General features: G+C 38.4%; 2 protein-coding genes across 3 annotated transcripts in view; one reads left to right on the top strand and one right to left on the bottom strand.

The window, feature by feature from the left end:
- The window catches only part of LOC139726717 (kelch-like protein 24), a 25,757-nt gene extending 13,761 nt beyond the window's left edge, over positions 1-11,996 (bottom strand). Inside the window, exon 1 of one of the 2 annotated variants that reach the window (XM_071637703.1) lies at positions 11,869-11,996. The gene's annotated coding sequence lies outside the window, so the exon portion shown is untranslated. Of the gene's footprint in view, positions 1-3,749; positions 4,217-11,868 lie in introns of those variants that run through there. The other variant, XM_071637701.1, reaches the window with a different exon arrangement.
- The window catches only part of LOC139726735 (COMM domain-containing protein 4-like), a 27,010-nt gene extending 5,845 nt beyond the window's left edge, over positions 1-21,165 (top strand). The window contains exons 3-10 of the mRNA XM_071637728.1: positions 5,117-5,274; positions 13,692-13,763; positions 14,551-14,616; positions 15,954-15,993; positions 16,892-17,011; positions 17,619-17,699; positions 19,818-19,994; positions 21,082-21,165. Of these exons, the coding sequence (XP_071493829.1) occupies positions 5,117-5,274; positions 13,692-13,763; positions 14,551-14,616; positions 15,954-15,993; positions 16,892-17,011; positions 17,619-17,699; positions 19,818-19,994; positions 21,082-21,122 (755 nt within the window). The 3' untranslated portion in view covers positions 21,123-21,165. The remainder of the gene's footprint in view (positions 1-5,116; positions 5,275-13,691; positions 13,764-14,550; positions 14,617-15,953; positions 15,994-16,891; positions 17,012-17,618; positions 17,700-19,817; positions 19,995-21,081) is intronic.

Genomic DNA, 21,165 nt, shown 5'->3' with positions numbered 1-21,165 from the left:
GAGTATTCAAAGGCTCCCGGCTCGCACAACATTTTACATCTCATTCACTCACTAACTATACTATACTATATGTACTACATCACCCATTAAATCAGCATTTCAGAAAAGCATTGATGTCTATATTGTAATCTTTTTTTAGGCCTGTGTAATTCTGAATGTTATTTCAAATGTTATTTAATGCTATCGAAAGTCAACTCTCATTATATTTTAATTATATTGCATTAAAAATTATCAGTGTGCATTTATTTATGATGGTTAAGTGTTTAAATAGGTAAGTTCTGGTAAATGCGACAGACCACTCAGACACTCAATATGACATTGCATGACCACACGCGTTAAATTATCAGATACACGCGTACGGTATATGTGTATGTATATTTGTATACTATATACCTTTGATGTATATATGTACAGTGCATGTATACAATGTTTATAATTCATATATGTATATATATATATATATATTATGTATGAATATGCGATGACATTATTTGAAAGGCATATTGTGTACTTTAAAGTCAATACCTTATACAGTTTTAGGACTTCATACCTAAATCCTTCCACAGTGAATAGAGATCATATGGCTATCTTACAGAGAGAAGGCGCAGTTAAGATCTGAGACATCCCAAACCCGGCGGGATCGCACGTACATGCGAACTATTTCAAAAATGCCACACAAGCGAGCAGGATGTTTGTGGTGAGCAAAATGTCTGTATCGTTGTTCACAGAGCATTATACAGTATATAGCCTATAGTTTATCTACAGTTAAAAACTTACAGATGTATATAAGTTAATCAATATCATTGCAAATAATGGAATACAATCAATATACATACACATATATATGCATATACATAATTAATCACAATATCGATGACCAGACAATGTTTTATTCCAATGCTTTCAACGTATGGTGTCACAAATCCTATACCGTAAAATCATATAAACAAACTTGTTTTTAATACATGAGATAAAATAGTGTGAATTTACCATTAAATATTATGAATCATGAAATGTCATAACACTTCATTGATAAATCTGCCATATCCAACTTATACTGATTGTCCTGTGTGATATTCTAACAGATTTTGTCTCGAAGCAAATTGTTCTTTTGTTTGCCTTACCATCCATTTCTTCAATGTTCACATTGATAACGTCAAAGAAATATGTATCACGGTTAGGACAATATTTTGCGCTTTCGGTCGGTACATCCTTACGCACTCTTGTTGATATACTAAATATACGCTAAAAAGTTAAAAAGAATTGTCTGATCTACTCTAAGAAGGTTTAAGTCATTATGGTAATTTAGAAAGGCAAGCGCGATGTCTTTCTTTACACATGGACACCCATGCAAAGGTACAACGTAAACAGAAACTTCTAAACATGCATATGCACGGATAAGAAGCTCTCGTTCATAAGCGTAACGCGTTCTCGAACTTTGACTAACAAAAAAGAAAAAAAAATCTTAAGAGCAAGATATATGTGTCTTATTTAGACTGATGAATATTATTCATTATGCATGAATCACCGTCTTTTGTTGGCGTGCATTGAAAGGTCACATGGGTCATCTCTAACGACCTACACAGAGCTGTATAGGAATGCGAAAGCGATGCGAAAGACATCTGATATCATTTAAGAGGCCAGACATTCTCAAAACACTGCACAGGGGTGGTAAGCGCACTGTCTTAAAATCCTCATGTATACCAAAGTGAAGAAAAGTTTTTTCACGCATTACATGCAAGTTTGAAAATACAGCCTGGAAGTATAGATTAACCGTCGTTATTGTCAGTTATTAACATCACAGAAAAGAAAACTTTTGACAAAATGACTCTTCTTTGTATGACTTTTTGAATATTCCTGCCTGCCCCTGCATCCGTCGAATATCAACCACAAGGATGTGATATCTTCATACTCATCAAAAGCATAAATACTTGGTTACACACTTAATAACTCCGAGTAGAAGTTTATAACAGCCTTCACATCACATGCGTTTATACTTGAATCATACGTACTTAGATACGTGATCACACCATTAATATATATATATATATATATATATATATATATATATATATATATATATATATATACACACACACAAGACAGAAGCGTTGCGCAATATGACCATATCTTTGTAAAGAATTAAACGTGAAGCGCTTACAGATTACGCCAAGTTATCAGTATGGCTTGCAAAACGATATGAGGGATTGCCGCAGATCGCGTCTAAAATTAGACCATTGGTATTTCAAGCAGCTCTGACTTTAATAGAGCCCCGACTATCATCATCATAACTCAGATCGTGCCAAGACAACTCCGTCGCAGTGGTGTAACTCACGTCGCCTTAATCGACGTAATTTGCTCCCTGACACGAGACATTGTTCTTGACTCACTTTACAAATTTTTCACTATTTTGTCTGCAAACTGCTGGATTCCACTTTTGAAATTTTTCGTTAGAATATCCTTGTTCCATCATAAAGAACGGACTTGTGAATAGTAAGCGAACACGTTCTGATTGCTTTTAGAGGCCAATGTCGACCCACCAATGAAAATATTCAACGTTCTCCTTACTTTTTTTTTGCTGTTTTTTGTAGTTTTTTTTCTAAATATCAAGAGATCAAGAATATATATATCAAAAGTATGTCACTTGCTGCCCGCGGGCTACAAGGAACTGACCATAATTATTCATCGTTGTACCTCTTAGCTAAATTCATACAGTTTGGAAGGTCTCAAATTTTTTGTGGCATTCGATGTGTCATACAGCCTCACGACTGAGCAAACTATATACCCCACCCATATCTCATGCGGTCCTTTAACTCCTCCGCACCAGGAGTAATTATAATTCCATGGACGTAGATTATAGCCAAATCTACAGCTCGCCAGGAAACCTACTGACCATGGTCAAGCCGGTATCTTCGCTTCAGAAGCGAATAAAACAGGCGTGACATTCTCTGGTATCAGGTGAGGCCGTCTCCCTGAACTCGCAGTGGGAGGGCCTATAGCGATGTAACACATATCCGCACAGTATGGCGGCGACGATAGCAGTGGTACGTTCCACGTCAGTGTCTAAAGAGCACATGTGTCCGTTGCCCACTTTACCATGAGGTTACCCGTGTATCCCGTCGTGTTTGGCATCTCGTATATGATTTCCGGTGGTGCCATTTTTAAGTGGTATTCAGCAGCTGGTTCTCTGTTATGTACATCATTGGTGAGATTCATCAGGATAATCCTCTGTGTGGTGTTCCAACTTTTTATTCCAGTTTGTGATATCATGGTTCCTTGCTCCTCAAATGACACACATTTTCCGTTCCGTTGTTCCATGATCCTGAGGGAAGACGTCTTGAAGTTTTGGTGTTACGTTTTGGAAATTGTGACAAGTTTACTCCGATTCTCTACAGCATATACATTCTTATAGGTATATCAATTCAAGTGTCACAAGGAACCATCAAAGGTATTTTGACCTCGGGACAAACAATTATCATTCAAGTACAACTCGATCATTCTGTGTTTGCGTTGTGCATCACAAGTTACTCAGTACCCATGATTACAGGAAACATCACGAGATATTCAAAATCTGCATGTGAAAACAATAGTATCTTTACGAGAAACCTTTCACTCTCTCGTGACACACAGACACTTATACTGAAAGGTAAGGATGAAGTAAACAAAGTGTACGTGTAGAAATATCTACACCCTTTGATAGGAGGATTTTGATGAATTAAAACATCAACATAAAGAAGAGGTTGACTTACAGTGGCAGAAGATGTCTTGTGACGGCCGAGGCTTGGGTCCAACTGAAATGAAGAAAAAATAAACCCAGCTCGTCGGTATGAAAGCCGGGGAGTAGTAAGGGTTCTTGTCAGCTATCCCCAAAGGTCACGAAGGAGGAGACCATTTACGCAACCATACCAAACAAGCTCGGTAGATGGGCGAGTGGGGGTGGCGCCGTAAATACTTCCTGAAGCCGTATCTCCTACAGCTTCCACGCAGCTTGATCGCGGCGGCTCGTCAACAATTCTTCGGGTCCCTTATCTCTCTGCATACGTCGGCGGTGCCTTGGCATCGCGGTGCCACCCGCTTCTTGGTCCGAGTAGGAGTAGGGAATAGCTCTACGATAACACTTTTTGGACCTACTAAGAATAGACCGGCTAGAGCCTCGCTGCCATCGACGTATCCGAGTGGTGATCAGTATCTTGTGATGAAAACAAGGTTTGAGGTGCTGGTATGCAGACGTGTGTAGCCTGTCGATTGGAATGAGTGCATCGTGGGGGCAGGCGGATCTTGGGGCTGTGGACGTCAGCTCGATGGCATGCAAAGGTCGGGTCACGCAGAAGAGGGACCAACGAATTCGAACCGTACTGTGTCATCGCAACAATCGTCTGCTCCACAAAACGAGTCATACATCGGAACCTCGGTGATGAGGATGTAAGGAGCACACCACCGAATCTCTAAATCTTTGCAACCGACATCCAACGTTGTTTATTTTTTTTTTATTTCAAAGTAAATTCAGTGTTAACCTTAAACATTACCTTGCAGTAATTCTAAAATATTAATAAACACACGCATTATCTTTGTAAAAAAATACTGTGTATATTCATACTAAACTGCAAATTTTTAAAATTGTATAGATTAGGAGTATTATAAAGTGTAAGACAAAAAGAAGTGGTAAAATGGAAACAAGTTACCTGATCTAATATGATTGATACTTAATTTTGTTTTGCAAAGATACAATACAAAGATAACATACTTAAGTTAAATAACATATTTACAAACTAGTATGTCAGAGAAATGGACAAGTCTCGTGGATGTACGAAGGTATACTTAAACCCAATGACAAAGAATTTTGTCAGATTATCAAATAAAGTTGTTGGGCTTACCTTTTTTTCTTCATTTCACTCTTCTGTCATTGGAGAAAACTGAGAAAAGACAAAAGAAAGTGGGGGAAAAGAAAGACAGCGGGCAACAGTGTAAGCAGGTGCCAGTTTCTCGAGATGGTGCTATAGATCAGTACAGCTTTCCTTCACCGATTTACGATGCTTATCTTTAAACAGAGTAAGAATGTTATGACTACTACACTCATTTTGATCTGCATTCATGCACCGCCCCTTTCTCCTCCCAGACCGTAAACTCCTTCTAGTGATGACGATAAAATCAGCAGGAGGTGCAAACATCCATCACACATTGAATAGTGAACGCCCGCCTGCCCGCCCCGGTCTCGCCATTCCTAAAATGGAGCGCAGCGTACCAGTGACGTCACAGGTCCAGCTATGCCCCTGCGTTAGAAACATGCGCCGTGTGCCAGTCCCTTTGCCGGCTGGCTGAAGGCATCATTCGCTGGCCACCATTCCGAATGCTGTATTTCAAAACTGCCTCGCCCCTTTCACTGGCTAGTTTCTTAAACAGTGATTGACATGGACACTTCCGTTGAGGTGGGAATGTGTGTAGGTGTTATGAGGAGGGTGGCCCATCGAAATTGATAGTCACAAGTTATGAATAAGCGGTATGAGGACTCTACATCAGCTGTAGACGAACAGCTGAGAGAATTGCGATGGTAAACAGCCCGGGTAAGGGGATCATAACAGAAGAGAGAAGCACAGCGTCTGACACCTAGAAGAACAGTGTGATTTAGAAGAGGGCGTGCAAACAGAGCCGACAAGTCTTGGCAAAGCATTTGTTCATTGGAGTATAGTCCTTCAAAGCAGTAATCTTGATTTCAAATCGTCATAGATAATCTCTCTCTCTCTCTCTCTCTCTCTCTCTCTCTCTCTCTCTGGGTGAGGGGTGTATCCTTATTCCGATTATAGGTTCGGTTCTGTCCGAACTGAAAAGTCATACCTTAAACATTAACTTCAGCAATTTCATAAAATGACAGAATGCAACATTCATGAAGTACATGAGATGAAGTCCAAGGATGCCTGATAGAAACGTCTTTTTGAAGTCCACACAAAGTGTAATGTCATAAAAGTCATGATATATATTTACGCGCTTAGATTGAGACCTGGGACATTTCATGAAGCGTTTTGTCGGCTATTTCTCTGACATACATTTGCTCTCCGCCAATCAGATGCAAGGATATATGCAGCTTATAACAGTTTGTCTGAAAAAAAAAGAAGAAATATCTGACAAAACGATTCATTGAATGTCCCCAGATGTCTTCAGATGAAATTTTAAGAAAAATTGGAACCAATGATGCTGCTTGGGTGTATGTGAAATTTTTGTCGTCGGAAGGACGTTGACAACACACGGCTAATGGCTCTTCTTGTATGACATAGTTTGATGTATATATCATTTTTTTTTTGCTTCGGACCTATCGTTACACGTATACTGTTTGGCGTGATGCTGTTGCTTTAGGTATGTAAATAGGACTGCTTACATTGGCATTGGCCATTCTTCTTTCGCTATGGTTGAGGTTGAATTGCGTTCATGTTTATGCAGCAACATGTCACAAGGTGATAAATCAGGAGACATCATTAAGAGCTCAGTGTCGGTTAGTCTGTTGACAAGACGTCAGGATAGAGCATCTTATAGAAAGAAACGATTGGAACATGAAGACTGTCAGCTGAACAATACTCAGGCACGTGCTGAATTCTCAGTCTCTTTCTGTGCCTGTCTTCCTTTCCTTGTTTCCCAAGTATCTCGGCTTCTTCTTTTTATCCAAATGTATTCCTTTATTTCATCAATGTTTCTTTGTCTCCAAGAACACACATAATTATTGATCACAAAACGTTTGCAAGACGCTTGACAACCGGTACATATTCAATTCAATTCTGTTCATTTATTTTCATTCTTTTTTTTCCCAACAAAACATAACACAGAATAAATCAGGAATTATATTAAGCATATACATTCGGTTTTGCAAAGGATAAATGATACAGATAAAGATAAACATGCATACCGGCAAAAATACAAAGTTATGCTTCAGTTGACAAAATAAAAAGAATTGAGAGGTCCACTAAAAAGCATGCTTGTATATTGTGAACCACTAAAAAAATCTTATGAAATACTTATTTGCAAATACTTATATAGCACAAAAATAATTTAAGACAGGACGGAACAAAACAGGAGAAACACAACATGACACAACTTGACAGGTAAAATGTTTGCAAATAAATAGTCGGCAACTGGTAAGTAACAGATCGGCATCTAGTTTCAGATCAACACTTTTGAGAATTTGGAGGTTTTCGTCACCCACGGTTGTCGATAGTCGCCGGTGTTTTGGGGTTGCTGGAGGTCGGCGACCAGTCTTCGCGTCTGCGTGACCGGGGCCTAAGATATGACGTCACGTAATTAAAGATTGAAGGAATGCTGACTGTAATGTCTTCGGGTTAACAGGTGAGTCATATTTTCCAATAGGGATTTCATGTGGCTCATTGTGAAGGAATGTTGTATCATATAGGATTATAGTCTCGCACACTCGTCAGCAAGCGCAGACTTGGCACGTATCTTATATTTGACAGAAGCTATTGTGTGTATCGATTGTATATATGTGTGTGTGTTTATTTGTGTCTAACCATGTCTACAAGTGAGAAAGTGACTATAATTATTGTCATTATTGCTATAGGCCTACCTTATTGCCGGGATCGACACTAACTTTTTTTTTCTCTGGTGGCCCACTAAAAACCTTGACTTTGAAATTTGGAGGCCCGAGATATTAACGATCCATTTTGAATCTTAGTCGCCTGATTCGGCCACAAAAACATAACCTTTTTGGAAATTTGGTGGCCCGACATTAATTCCTATGTGGCCTTGGGCCACCGGGCCACCGGGCCACCTGGCCACCGGGCCCCCTGGCCACCGCCAATATCGAGAATTGTCAATTGATATCATTGTCGTTAATCATCATCACCTTTAATCGTCCATATCACTAAAGGTAGATTAGTATACGTTAGAGGTAAACTTTGCCGCATTACGTCAACGATGTTCTTTCCGTTAATATGATGCCTGTCCTTCAAAAGGGTTTTTGTTTCCTTCTATACACTCTCACTGGACAGGACTAGCTATATACTTGAGACTATTCTACATAAACCCTTTCTGTTTGCAGAGTTTTATGTGACTATTGTAGAAAGCCATTCATTATTACATAAGTTATATTTTGATAAGTAAATTATCTTGTCATGAAAGGGTAGAAGAAGCAATACATCAGAGTAAACAAGAGTATTAAAGAAAAGTCCGCGTGTTCAGTGCGACGTTTGATTTTGTTTGATTTAATTTGTTTTTCCATAATGATGATAAATGATACGCCAATGAAACAACATTTAGATAACATTAACAAAATACATGTATAGTATAAACAATGTATTAGAACAGTTCTTCTTGAACTGGCAAAAAAAAAATGTTACAATAAACCATTATGGACGGAAATCTAACCCCCACCAAAAAACAAACAAACCCAAAACCCAACAACAACAACAACAACAACAACAACAAACAAACAAACAAACAAACAAACAAACAAACATAGCTTGAATGCAAATACTGGTAACCTTAAGTGACGAATACTAGCAAGATGTGGGGAAAATGGACATAACAAACAATAGGGCCTACTTTTTTTTCTTCTGATAGTAACTTATATATTTCAACATACACTAATTACGCCATGCTCTTAAAAAGTTTGGGGATAGCTTTACATTTGATGGCATAGGAATACAAAATATGAGGCCAGTCTGAACTAATAACTATTCTTTGCATGACCTGGGTTCTCAACAGAGGTAAATGAAGAGAATATTGTCTTGTAGGGTAATGATGAAAACTATTATTTTCAACAAACAAAATAGATTGCGCTGCCGGTGATGGGACTTCTTGTTTGTGTAGTTTAGACATGAAAATGATATAAATCACTTTAGCATTTTACCATTCGGGATATAATTGAACGGGGATAATCTACATGCAAAATATATGATCCTCATTGCTTTCTAATGAACTACTTATAAATCATCAAGGTATGGCTTAAATGACCTGTCCCAGGCAGGAACACAATGAGGAAGGTATGGGAGAATTAAGGTATAATATGGTATACATGTACCAGCATTATTACAAGAATTTTTTTTCAATCTACGTAGAATTCCTGCATACATTCTTGATTAAAATTTATATCTGAGTGACTATTGTGAAGTTTCCATGACAATCAATCGTCTGTTATTCAACCAAGATGTGAAAAAAAAGGATTTGAATCATTAGCAAATAATATTACAGACCATTCATCGGGTGAACTCTGAAAATCAGTATGAATGTATAAAGCAAACAAAAGCATCCAATAACGAGCCCTGTGAAACACATCACGAATCTGAGAGAGTATGAGATTCAAAACCATGATATGAAACGAATCAATTTCTGTCAGAGAGGTAGTCAGTCCAACGAGGTGCACCTCCTCGACCACTCCCAAGGCTTCCCCCGTATACCAATGAGATATAGTTTTTAAAGAGAACGATTGATGGTGCCAAAGGCTTAATTGACAAGAAGCGAGAAGTCAAACCAAGAGAGTTCCACAAAGAGCGGACAAAAGTACAAGCTCTAAAATTCTGTAGTTTTCACGCAGGCCCTGCATGTTTTCGCGCAAAAATGATTATACACTTGTCATTGTCTCATACGCAAATTAGGGGGGGCATTTCATGAAGCGTTTTGTCCGACAAATTTGTCGGACAAAATTGCACTCAGCCAATCAGATGCAAGGATTTCAGTACCTTATAACAGTTTGTCAGAAAAAAAATCTGACAAAATGCTTCATAAAATGCCCCCCCCCCCGCCCCCCACCCGAAAGGGCAATGATGTCATGCCCTCATAACTCTCCTATTACTTTTCCTTACCATAATTGGAACTTGGATCGAGACCAACGTTCATTGATAGATAGTCAAGTCTTAATTGACATGAACACAATTTGTCTCATTGCCTCGAGTCGGGTTTTGGATGGTCTGTAATGGCCAATTTGCAGTAAGCTTCACTGCACATTCTTTGCAGTTTAATGGATACATTCGCTTCATCTGTCTAATGACGTCATTGTCTCGAACGAAAGGAAGAGTAAATGCCACACGCTGTACTGAGCCACGAGACTGTCTTGTCGTGATGTAAATGGTGGCACATTCCTGTCTTGTAAACTTTCAGCATGCCGCACGACTGTATCATGCATGACGTCATGAAGGATAAAGCTCTCGAGCTATCAAATAAAAACGAAGAGTATCAATAAAAGCCATAAAAAAAACGTGGAAACGAATTGACTCCACGAAGAGACAAGCCTAAACGATTCAAGTTTTACGTCATTTCTTTTTTCAACAATTTAAATATTCCTGCTCTATTTTTCTGTCTGTATGGTTGCAATCGCTTGCCTGTCGGAACATTCATGAAGACATGCAGATTATGGAATGAAATTAGGGATTGAGGAGACTTCCGATTTTCTGTGTCATGGGCGATCAATATCGTATTTTGTTTAATGCAACAGGAAGTCGGGCACTCATTTAAGGTAGAATTCATTTTTATTTTATGGCCCAATGATAATTGAAATTTGTTTTGTTTGCATGCATATACGTTACATCGGTAAATGGGCCTACGTCCAATGGATACATACACAAAACACTATAAGTGTATAGATACATAAGCATGATAGACATTTATACAAAAGATATACGCCAATTATGATATCAATATCAATATTAGAGATACATGCCATTGTAGGGGCGAATCAAGGAATTCCTTAAGGGGGGCCTTTACAAAATTAAAGGGGCGCACGTCCCCCCCCAATTTTTCTTTTTATTTCTTTTGTTTTAGCAAAAATCAAAGGGGCGCGCCCGGTGCGCCCCCGCCTGGATCCGCCACTGCATTGGAGGAAATATTGATATGCCAGTATCATGCCATTTGTAAGTCAACATCGTGTCCGCACGTGATGTGCGTATATGCAGGTTGTAAAATTGTGTCAAATTGATAATAACTATTTTAAAGTTTTAAAAGATATGAGTTAGTGTATTCTTTGAGGGGGAGGGTTGCGATGAATAATCTAAATCAACACATACATCATACATCTCTAAAGAAACGCAATGGTATCTTGAAAGGTCCAATAGAAGTGAAGTTGAGTCGATGCTCTTGTTTTCTTATATACAACCAGACTCAATTAACGAAGTCTGCACTCTATCATGACTATTACCACCGAGGTATTAGCTGCCCATGCATTTCAAGCTGATAATATATGACTCCACATGGCCACGTTTAATGCATAATTCGGTATGTATGCATTATAGTGTAAACGCACATTGAAGTGCCATCCTTGAAAATGCCTGTCTTTGCTCAAGTTTTTGAAGCAAACAGAGTAAAATCAACTGAACCTTCATATGGTGAACGCTTTATCGAAATCGAGCATGACTTCCTAAAATAATAAGAAAGTTATGAACTTAGGTTCTGAATTTTCACTCGTTTCTAACCGCAGTTTAAATGAGTAAAAAAAAAAAATGTCATTTTATAGCTCAAGTTCTGTATGTTTTTGCGTCAAAAGACATAATATTCAACAACTGTAAAAGCCCCTTCTGTTGGGATGTTGCGACATCTCTAGTCTCTCCGTTGCTTTATCTGTATGTGTAGGCCTATATACTGAGTGTTTATGTGCAACTTAAAGTCAGCACTATATACCGAGAACAAGTATCACCATGCTAGAGATCTGCTTGTAAAATGGTCTTTCTAGCACTTGCTGTCTATTTGCCCTATTTGCGATAATGGAGTAAAAAGTGTACCTATCGGTACAGTGTGCAACGTACTAGTAATACCCTATCATACCCCCCCCCCCATCACCACCGTCATCACCCTCGCTCACATCTACCCCCCCCCCCCCACCCATCCCCTCCCCCTCCCCCTCCCCCAACACACAGATAACATGATTGTGCACACACCTACCTGGGACTGAGAAGACACGTCCAGAGGGCTCGTTCATGCATTTTCTCAGGGCTCGATGGGCGGCGGCATTCGTACTCGCACTCGTGATCCACAGAGAACGTCACATACGATATAGGCCTAAACGTTACAGCTGCAAGTTACTGACCCTCACCCACCCGACCCGATAGTGTGTCGTGCTCGCAAGAGACACCCAACTGTTTCTTTTGATTTTCATCAGGCGTAAATGCAAAATGGTGAGTATAGCCCCCACTTCTTGCACCATTCATTATCATTTGATTTCCTTGAAACATACACTTGTATTGCGTTTAGGCATAACAACTTATCAATCGTCAAGCTAAACGTACAACTAGAATGTAGCCCCACCTATATGATTTTATGCTGGGTATTGCAGCAGCAAGGAGAAGGTAAAAATTTACTCGTACCGTAAATTTACCTCCTTGATTGCACTAGACAGAAAGATCCGTCCGTCCGGAGGACTCTTTTATATTTGCCATTAACGCTGTCCTCCGTAGACGGAGGGATCCGTGAAGCCAGACGCAGTCTCCGCGGAACATTCCCCGACGGACAGATACAGACCGATCTTTCGGTCAATGATTGCACCAGCTAAATTCAATTTGTACTAATCTACTATGTAGTATTTCAGCCAGTAGTTCTATGCTTAGTACATAGTACACCATCTCCTTATTCAAATTGTCAGATTGATCCTGATCCCATGACCGATCTCCGTGCATTAACACAAAAGGGGTTGTAAGTTTACGTTGATGTTTTGACTTTTGTAGACGATGCTCCAGGATTACAGAAATTGGTAATTTAAAAATGCCAAGTTGGATGGTCTAAAGATAAGATGTACAATATAGTACCACCCGCATGAAAGGCTGAGGAAGTTGAAAAAATTGGGCCTGTGGTGGATTCTAGAGTCCTCTCCTAACCAGACATAAATAGGGCATGCAGATTCTGGTGTCTTTTGATTTGGGTTTCGTTTAGCGTTAGCTTGATTTAGGGATGGGGTTAGGGTTTATGTTTGGGTTGATAATTTCTCTTTAATGTTCACCCTGCTGAAAATACCACATCCCATTTACATGCAACCCCATTAAAACTTTGACCTCTTTTGGAATGTTGGATTAGAGATTGAAATAAAAAAGTTGGGTGGGGTATGAAAGGTACCCTTTCCATAAATAAAGATGAAGCTAGTACCAACATAGCTACACGCAGCCGCTGTAGAGACAGTGCGTCGCTTCGCGACCGCGGCTGCATGTAGTTAGTACCAACACTATCAAGTGTACGGATACCGGTAAGATAGTATAGTACTACCTACTCACTGGACAAGATCAAGGGTGGTGATTTGGCTCATTTGGCAGCATGTCTGCCTCCCAATAAAGATGATCAGGGTCCATCGATCTTCCGTGCTATGATATAGTGAATCACATGTACATGTATACAGCTTGTTGAAGAACATGATTGCAAGGGCAAAATTGATCATCACATTTATAACGTTCCACCTCCCAACAGTGCTGAATGGGGAGGGCTCTTCGGGAATAAAAATTGTGCACTATGATCGAAATTATCCTACAGTTCTAATCTCAAAATATTCCAAAACAACTTGTCATCCTGGCAAATCTTGGTAGACCCTTTTAATGTATTGCAAGCAAATTCTAGATAGTGGAAGATGAATTTTGAGCCCTCCTTTAATAGCACTACACTGTCTGTTTTGGCTTTAAACAACAGATTTAAGAATATTATGTCTTCCTCACTTTGAATATGAATATCCTCTACATAATCCTAAAGTGCTTTTTTATTTCATTTTCCTTTCTGTGTGATTACAGAGGTTCAGGTTTTGTGGAGACTTGGATTGTCCAGACTGGGTCCTCGCTGAAATCAGCATTCTCAGTAAAATAGTATGTTTTACTTCCAAGCACATTCGTCTTTGCTGCTCTTTTCTAGAGGTGCAAGAAATGAGTAGTATTTGTATGCATGTGATGGCATCCAATGTCAGCACCTCTTCAGTGGTTGGCTGTTTGGCTCTTTTTAAGATGTCTTTATTGTAATTCCCTAATTACCTTTCTGAAATTAATGAAAAGTGATGGAGCAAATAACAATATTATTCAACACATGTGATGTGTACTGATCTGATCAAATTCATGGCCTGATCTTTTCTTTTTCCCTTTTGTAGTATCTTTTGGCCTATCTCCCTGTCCGTGGTAGCCATCTACATGTGCACTATTTTGTCAGTGTAACTATATTAGTCTCTCTGTTAGATGATTCGTACTACTTCTCCTGTTTCTGCTCTCTCTTCTGAGTAAGTCACCTAAATTTTATAGTTTCAAGTTTGAAACTGAAAAGTAGCATGTTTTTCAGCATTCAGAGATATAGATTATCGCAATTCTCTTTAATCCATCCACAACTTTTGCAGTGTGATGAATTGTAATTCTCACAAACATCAATTGAAAAGAAAGAAAGTGAAGGTAAAATCCTGCCTGATAAAATATTCAACTTTCATTTGGTTGAAATTCCAGAAAAAAAAGAAATAGTCAATGAAAGGTCAAATAGGTAAACAGGTAAACCGCAAGTAAACTGACATGATCCCATATAACACTGACTATTTTTGCACAATAAGCAAGCTAGAATTGAAACATTTTCTCATCATTTTGTTTTTGTGTATTGATTTGTACTTCATTTCTGCAGACTTCAATAAAGATGAAACAACTTTGTGGCCAAGTCATAAAGGACTTATTAGGAGAGCAAATTGATGTAAGTGATGAGAAATGAAGTGCTGTGTTGCCATGCCAGTATATAATACAATCCCAAGTGCTCTTCTGGGACAAGTTGGGATTAAGACTGGCACCCAATTTGATTTGCTATTCCGATTGATAGAGGCAAGAGTTCAGTTTCCCATGTACTACTCAAAGTTAAAAAATGGGCATACATATCACCCCATACATACACAAATAATGTTTAGTCTGGCCATAAGTCATGTGCTGCCGTTCAGCATTCTATGTAGTTCTATAACAAGTAAGATGTAGGGAATACCCATGGCTTCAATTTGGGCTTATTTATTGGGTTTGTGCCATTAGCAGGATAAGAATTTCAATTTGTATATGACAACTTTATGAAAGTGTGTCCCAAATCAGTTCCTCCACTTCTTTAAGTATTGACAATAACAGGCTTCTGATATGACCTCTTCATGATTGTCCCAATAAAGCCATGTTCCCATTTATACAATGTTGGCCGTATATTTTGGTTCAACTTAAAGAGACTGTTTGAACTACTTCTGTTCTTTACAGTAACTCCGCTGTCCGTCCCCATGAATCTGTTAGTTGATATTCATATATTTGAAGTAAATCATACAGTTTCAGAAAGTGTGCACATTATTTTGGTAGACAAATGTAACATGTGAAATATGGCATAAATGTACTTAGATGCCTCAGATGATAATTCATCAAAACTAGTAGATAAATTGCTAACAGTGCCCATAATAGTAGTAATTTATGTTATGGTAATGCTGTCTGATTTGATGCTCAAATGTACACTGTAAATATCTTCCATATAAATCAGAAGGAATGGGGGGATACTTTATCATCTGGATTTTGCATCTAAGATTATCTCTTGCAAAATTGTTCAACAAAGGATTTCCTGTAAATATCTAACATACATGAATATTTCAGTCGTTTTACTTGCGATTAACCTTTCAATTTAAAAACAACAAAACATTGTTTTTAGAAGTCAAAAGAATTGAAAAATACAGCATGTATGGAATTCTTATAAAACATGTACTATACAACATAAGTAATATCACCTGCATAAAATGTTTGATGCTTAAGTTCTGGTCATGGAGTTAGAATGATTATTACAGCCATAAAGCTTAAAGGGAGCTGTGGTTAGAAAGAAGTATGACAATTTTCAAACTATATGAGTTTGAGTTTGAATGCAATGCAAAATGTGAAAATTTTTAACAGTTCAAATATTTGGATTTTTCTAAATGTGTAGAGTGTGGTAAAGTTTCCGTTCAATTATGCATGCCTTTTTGTGACATGATCAGTATAGGTTACTTAAACATACTCTGATTCAATTCTTGGCTTTCTTTGCAGTATGAAAAAGTTTACAAGTTGACAGCTGATGCCAAATATGGTGAGAAGCATTCATTTCCAGTGTTTTACCAGTACTTTGATCATCTGCATTTGTCATATTATGTTGTATTTTAAACTCTTAATGATATTAACATATGAGAATGTTGATAGCATTATTTCTGCCCCATTAATCAACACTTTTGATGAATATTAACTTTTTGAGCTTCAAGTGTTCCCCACTGAATAATCCTGTTTGTTATTTTAGTATTTTGTAGTTTGGATTTTAGAATATTAAAGGTTTGGAACATTTACTGTTGCAGAAATGGCATCTTTTGTAATGGGAATCAACACTAATTGCTATCAAAAAACAAAAAAAAGAATACCTTGCTCACTCATCCCCCCCCCCCCCCCCCCCCCCCCCGGAAAAAAAACCACACAGGAAAAACCAGAAAGTACAAACAAAAATAGTGATTTGAGTAGAATAAATAAATACTGCTTTTGGTTTCTATCATAATGCTGAATCTTCTACCAGTTGTTCAATGGATGTGCATTAAATGAGAATATTCCCAGGATATTATTTTGTCTGTAATCCGTATATCATCAGCTTCTTAAATGGGCCTTGATCATGATATATCATTTAGAATTCTAACAGAAAGGAATGCAAAGCAAATCAACTTTGGTGTTCATGCCGTCATTCTAAATCACATTATATGAATGCATATATGCAGAACGTTATTTTAGAGTCCATTCATAAGGGAATCCAAGGACAATATCTACTTAAAGATATACTAATCTTTGTTTTACCAACATTTGCTTTTTCTTTTTCCACCCCCCCATCTTTTCTTGCAGCAAGAGATTCTCTATTTTAAAATCAGCTCTATTGTTTCACCGTATACACATATATATAATATGTACATACCCATAATCATGTTTGTGGTGTTCCTATTGTGCATCTGCAGAGCCAGGGGATGTGAAGGCCAGTATTGCTGCCTTGACATTCATCTTGACCAGTGCAGCCAAGTACAACGTAGATGGGGAATCTTTGTCCAATGAACTACAACAGCTGGGTCTTCCCAAAGGTATAGTAGTACACTGTGCAGCATTTAGGGCATGATGCATGGTTTGCATACAGGACATACACTGTGCAAAATCATAGAAGTGATAATGCTGCTGTAGTTACAGCTAAAATTATGATGATAGAATAATAGTGATGATATAGAAGGAGTAGTATGAAAATGATACCAATGACAATGGGAGGTGTGCAGGAGAATACCAGCACATTTCATCGGAGCTAAGACTGCACACCATGAGTCAGAAATACATGCTTTGAGGTCTGTGTCAGGTGCACATTCCATGATGGTTTGTGAAAGATATGCCAGTATTATCATCTTTTGGTATGCTGCTTTGTTTTTCAAAAATGAAAGAGAAAAAAAAATGATTATAGATTGAAAATAAAGAGTAGGCACAGCAGGATATGTTCAACATTGTGACACAGTTTTTGTAAACCAGAAAATTGCCTGGCATGTTGATGATGAACTCACATAGTAAATCACATACTTGCTGAAGTTTTTGAAGTGATGCAATGTGCATGGAAGGAAGGCCATGAGCTGAAGTGGTGGATTTGGGTATGACAGTCATGAGATGTGATATTAAGATTGATGAATTCTAATTCTGTTTATTATGCAGAGCATTCTACTGCCCTCAGCAGGTCCTATGGTGACAAGAGGGACAAGATGCAGGAGCAACTGAGGTCACAGAGCCTCAGATGTAAGTCATAGTCAACACTTTGTTAGCAGGGGGATATCATGTAGTGGGAGACTGGCCCGGCTCGAGACTGGCCCGGCTCAGATATATTTGAGAATCCCTGTAACAAATTCTCGGTATTGCCAGTGCGCAGAAAACATCTGCGCACGCTGAAGAGCCCTGTCACAGATGCAGTGTGCCTGGGTGCCATTGTTCGCTTCCTGTTGTCTCGTGCGAGTCGCAGTTCCCATACAATTCCATGGAGTTATTTGTATGCTTTTCCATTTTTACCCCTTTATTCTTGGCTATAATTCAGCATAACAGAGTTGAAAGTTTCTAAATTTTGCTGATTTGCGGTCACTAGAGTCATGGTTAACTACTGTAAGGCTTCAATGTGCTTGTCACATGATGGAAAGCGACGAAATCTTCAACAAAGAGTACCCCTGGATAAAGCAGAGCGTAATCTGAGTGCATTTGCAGGCAAAACCGGGGCAAGTTTGTCCCCTGAGCTATCCCATGACGCATCTAAAACGCTCTCTGTGGACGGCACTTAGGTATTGGCGATACCGAGAATTGCTTTATCACTTATCTCTATGTAAGTACACACACAGCCAAAGAATCTTATCTGGAGTTTACTGTTACCAGTGAGCATGTGCTTTGAGGCATATATTAGCTGAAGGGCGCTATTCATGGTTTTCAAATCTACCCCTGTGGGTAGTGAATTAAGATCTTTATGTGCCTGGGCATTTAACTGTTTCTTGCCATGCTTTTTCACCTGTCGTCCATGAATTTCCCCAAATTTGACCCAAGTAAAAGTAAGCAAGCGCACACCAGAGCAGCAAATGCGCCTCAGTCCAACAGAAAGGCCAAGGTGACCCAATAGGTATTTAGGGCATTAGGTAGTCTTATTCATTGGCAGTTAATTTACAGACATCTGTGCTGGTCATTTAAGAAAGCACTCCAGCAGATCAAGATGCCAATCAGAGAATAAAATATAGTAAGGGTTATCCAACCATGTCCTGAAAACCACATTTCTGTGGTTAGGTTCCGTATCCCATGATAGGTATCCACATTCATTGATAGTGTTCCATAGGATGGAATAAATACTTCTCTTTCATTTGAGCCCTATTTTGGTCATTACACTGTTGTTCATTTTGGTCACAAAACTATAGAAAGCTTCTTCATCGCTACATTTATGACAGATCCTTAAATCAGCAACCCATTCTTCAAGATTGAAGTTCATGTTTATGTTTCAAATTGGCAAATTTGTAGATTTTTTCCCCCTGATTTTGTTTAGATTTGATTAATTAAACTAGTTCTAACTTATCTTCCTTGAATATAGGATATGCTGAAAAAAAAAGAAATGATGAAAAAGGGTTGTCACTTTAGAGAGGACAGGATGTTATTATCTACAGGAAAATTACTGCTGGACTTCAGAAGCATGACAGGTTTCTCAGTATCACCAAATTAATTTTTCTAATTCGAATTACATCACTTAGAAATGTTTAATATAAGTCACATTCAATTCAACTATGCTTCATCAATCATAGGGCCACTTCAAACATTAAGTGTGCGGGCAACTGATGTTTATGTTTTTTTTTATATTTAGATTGTTGATTCTGTGAAGCCTGCATACTTGCAGAATGTCTTGTGTCAATTTCGTCTATGAATTCTTAATGCTACTGCTTAGCGATATTAGTGGTTTTGTGCTATACAGGGTGACTTGCTTGCACATCAGTCTCACAACTTTTGAAAACAATTTAGCCCACCTTGTTTGAAAACACTGATGTCATAATCATCTGTGTTGTGTGAGATTAGACTAAGAAAAATGTTATTGAGAGAAGTTGCTATATGGGTGACTGACTTTTGAACAGACAGAGGTCTTCAGTGTGAATATGCCGCAAACCTTTGTCTGCAGACAAGATGTTTTTGCCCATGATGTCCCTACTCACCAAGGTGCAAAACTGGAGCAAAGTGTCTCTACTAAAGTTCTTGGGAAAGTTTACAGTAGAGCAATTAACATAATTTGATTGATGTGTTTTGGTCGGGGTTAGGTTTACATCCTTTACTTTCATACAAAAACAATCAAATTATTCTGGTAGAAGAAAAATGATTCATCCATTGCATTTTTTAACCCAACAGTATCCAAGTTTGATTCCGTTGACTGGAGAGTGGACTACATTCTCGGCTCCAGTGAGATTCAGGCTATCAATGAGCCTAGTCTACAACTCAGACTGAAGCTGCGCAACCCAGACACAGACACCATGGATGTCACCTCCTTTTCAGTCTCGTCAGACAAGTTCCGGATTCTCATAAATGGTAGATATGTTTGTAAATTGTCATTCCTCCACTTTGAGACTGATTTGTTGTTTGTTTTCGGTCACAACACCTTCTTTGTTATCATTTTTAGTGATTCACAATTTAGCAAACTTTTATCTCTTTGCCTTAATAATTGATATATTAACAATTAGTCATTTGAAACATGTGCTGTTAAAATGTCCCCCTGACCCCCCTCCCTTCCCCACCCCCCCCCCAAAAAAAAACCCTAAACAAATGCATGCAAGTTTGATATGTTGCTGTAATATGATACTTATTGCATACTTTGAGGTGAATGATTTCATTTGATGTACTCATGTACATATAAGCCCATTGAAGACTAGTCCCGAGTATTCTCGGGCTGGGGTAAATGAAAAATGTCTGTCAAAGGAAAATCAGTTCGCATTTAATGGGCTAATGAATGAAGGGAAGTATAGTCACATTTTGAGAAAAGTCAGCTTGCTCTTTTGGCAACACAAAGACTTCAAGGCATGATAGCACGTATGGATGGAGTTTGTGAAGTTTGCTACAAATTTCAAAAACTTTCCACAAAAATTCTGCAAGATTTAAAGTCAATTGATTGTGTGTATCAGATGATATGTTGTATGTCACCTCTAGCAAATTCCTGCTTTGACAGTGAATCACATAACACATGACTACCTGTAATGTCTATCGATGTGTTTAAGGCACCTTTGTGTCGCCTGAAAGCAACAACAAAATGAACAATGATTTCACCTCAAGCTTTCTCCGTGGTTGACAGTGAACGATAAAAGTACCTAGTTTCCTAGGATATCTATTTAGTGCTTTACCCAAATCCAGCCATGGTGATGCCCTTCCAAAGAACGGTGCAAGGAATTGAAGGATCAATTTGAACTCAGTTAGTGGGTGTCTTGAACTACAGTTGTATGAAAGAGAATCCATTTACAGTGAAGGTAATTGGCACCCCACATTGACTATATACATTGTTGTTCTCTTTTGTTAATTTGTGCATGGATGATACTGTTGAGATATGCATGATTTATTGAGCGTACCATCATTTTTAAGCTTCATTTTCTGTTTTGTATTTGTGTGTATTTTCTGTGTCCTGTAGAGCTGAGGCAGACTCTGACACTGATGGAGGGACTGTCATGAGAAGAATACATGGAGGATTATTGAGATATATTTTTATGCAGAC

This window comes from Diadema antillarum, unplaced genomic scaffold, assembly GCF_040938485.1.
Source record: "Diadema antillarum isolate AM-2024a unplaced genomic scaffold, OU_Dant_1.0 seq00000097_RagTag, whole genome shotgun sequence".
NCBI lineage: Eukaryota > Metazoa > Echinodermata > Echinoidea > Diadematoida > Diadematidae > Diadema > Diadema antillarum.
Note: the sequence above shows the minus strand (reverse complement) of the source record. Positions and strands in the feature narration are given on the sequence as shown.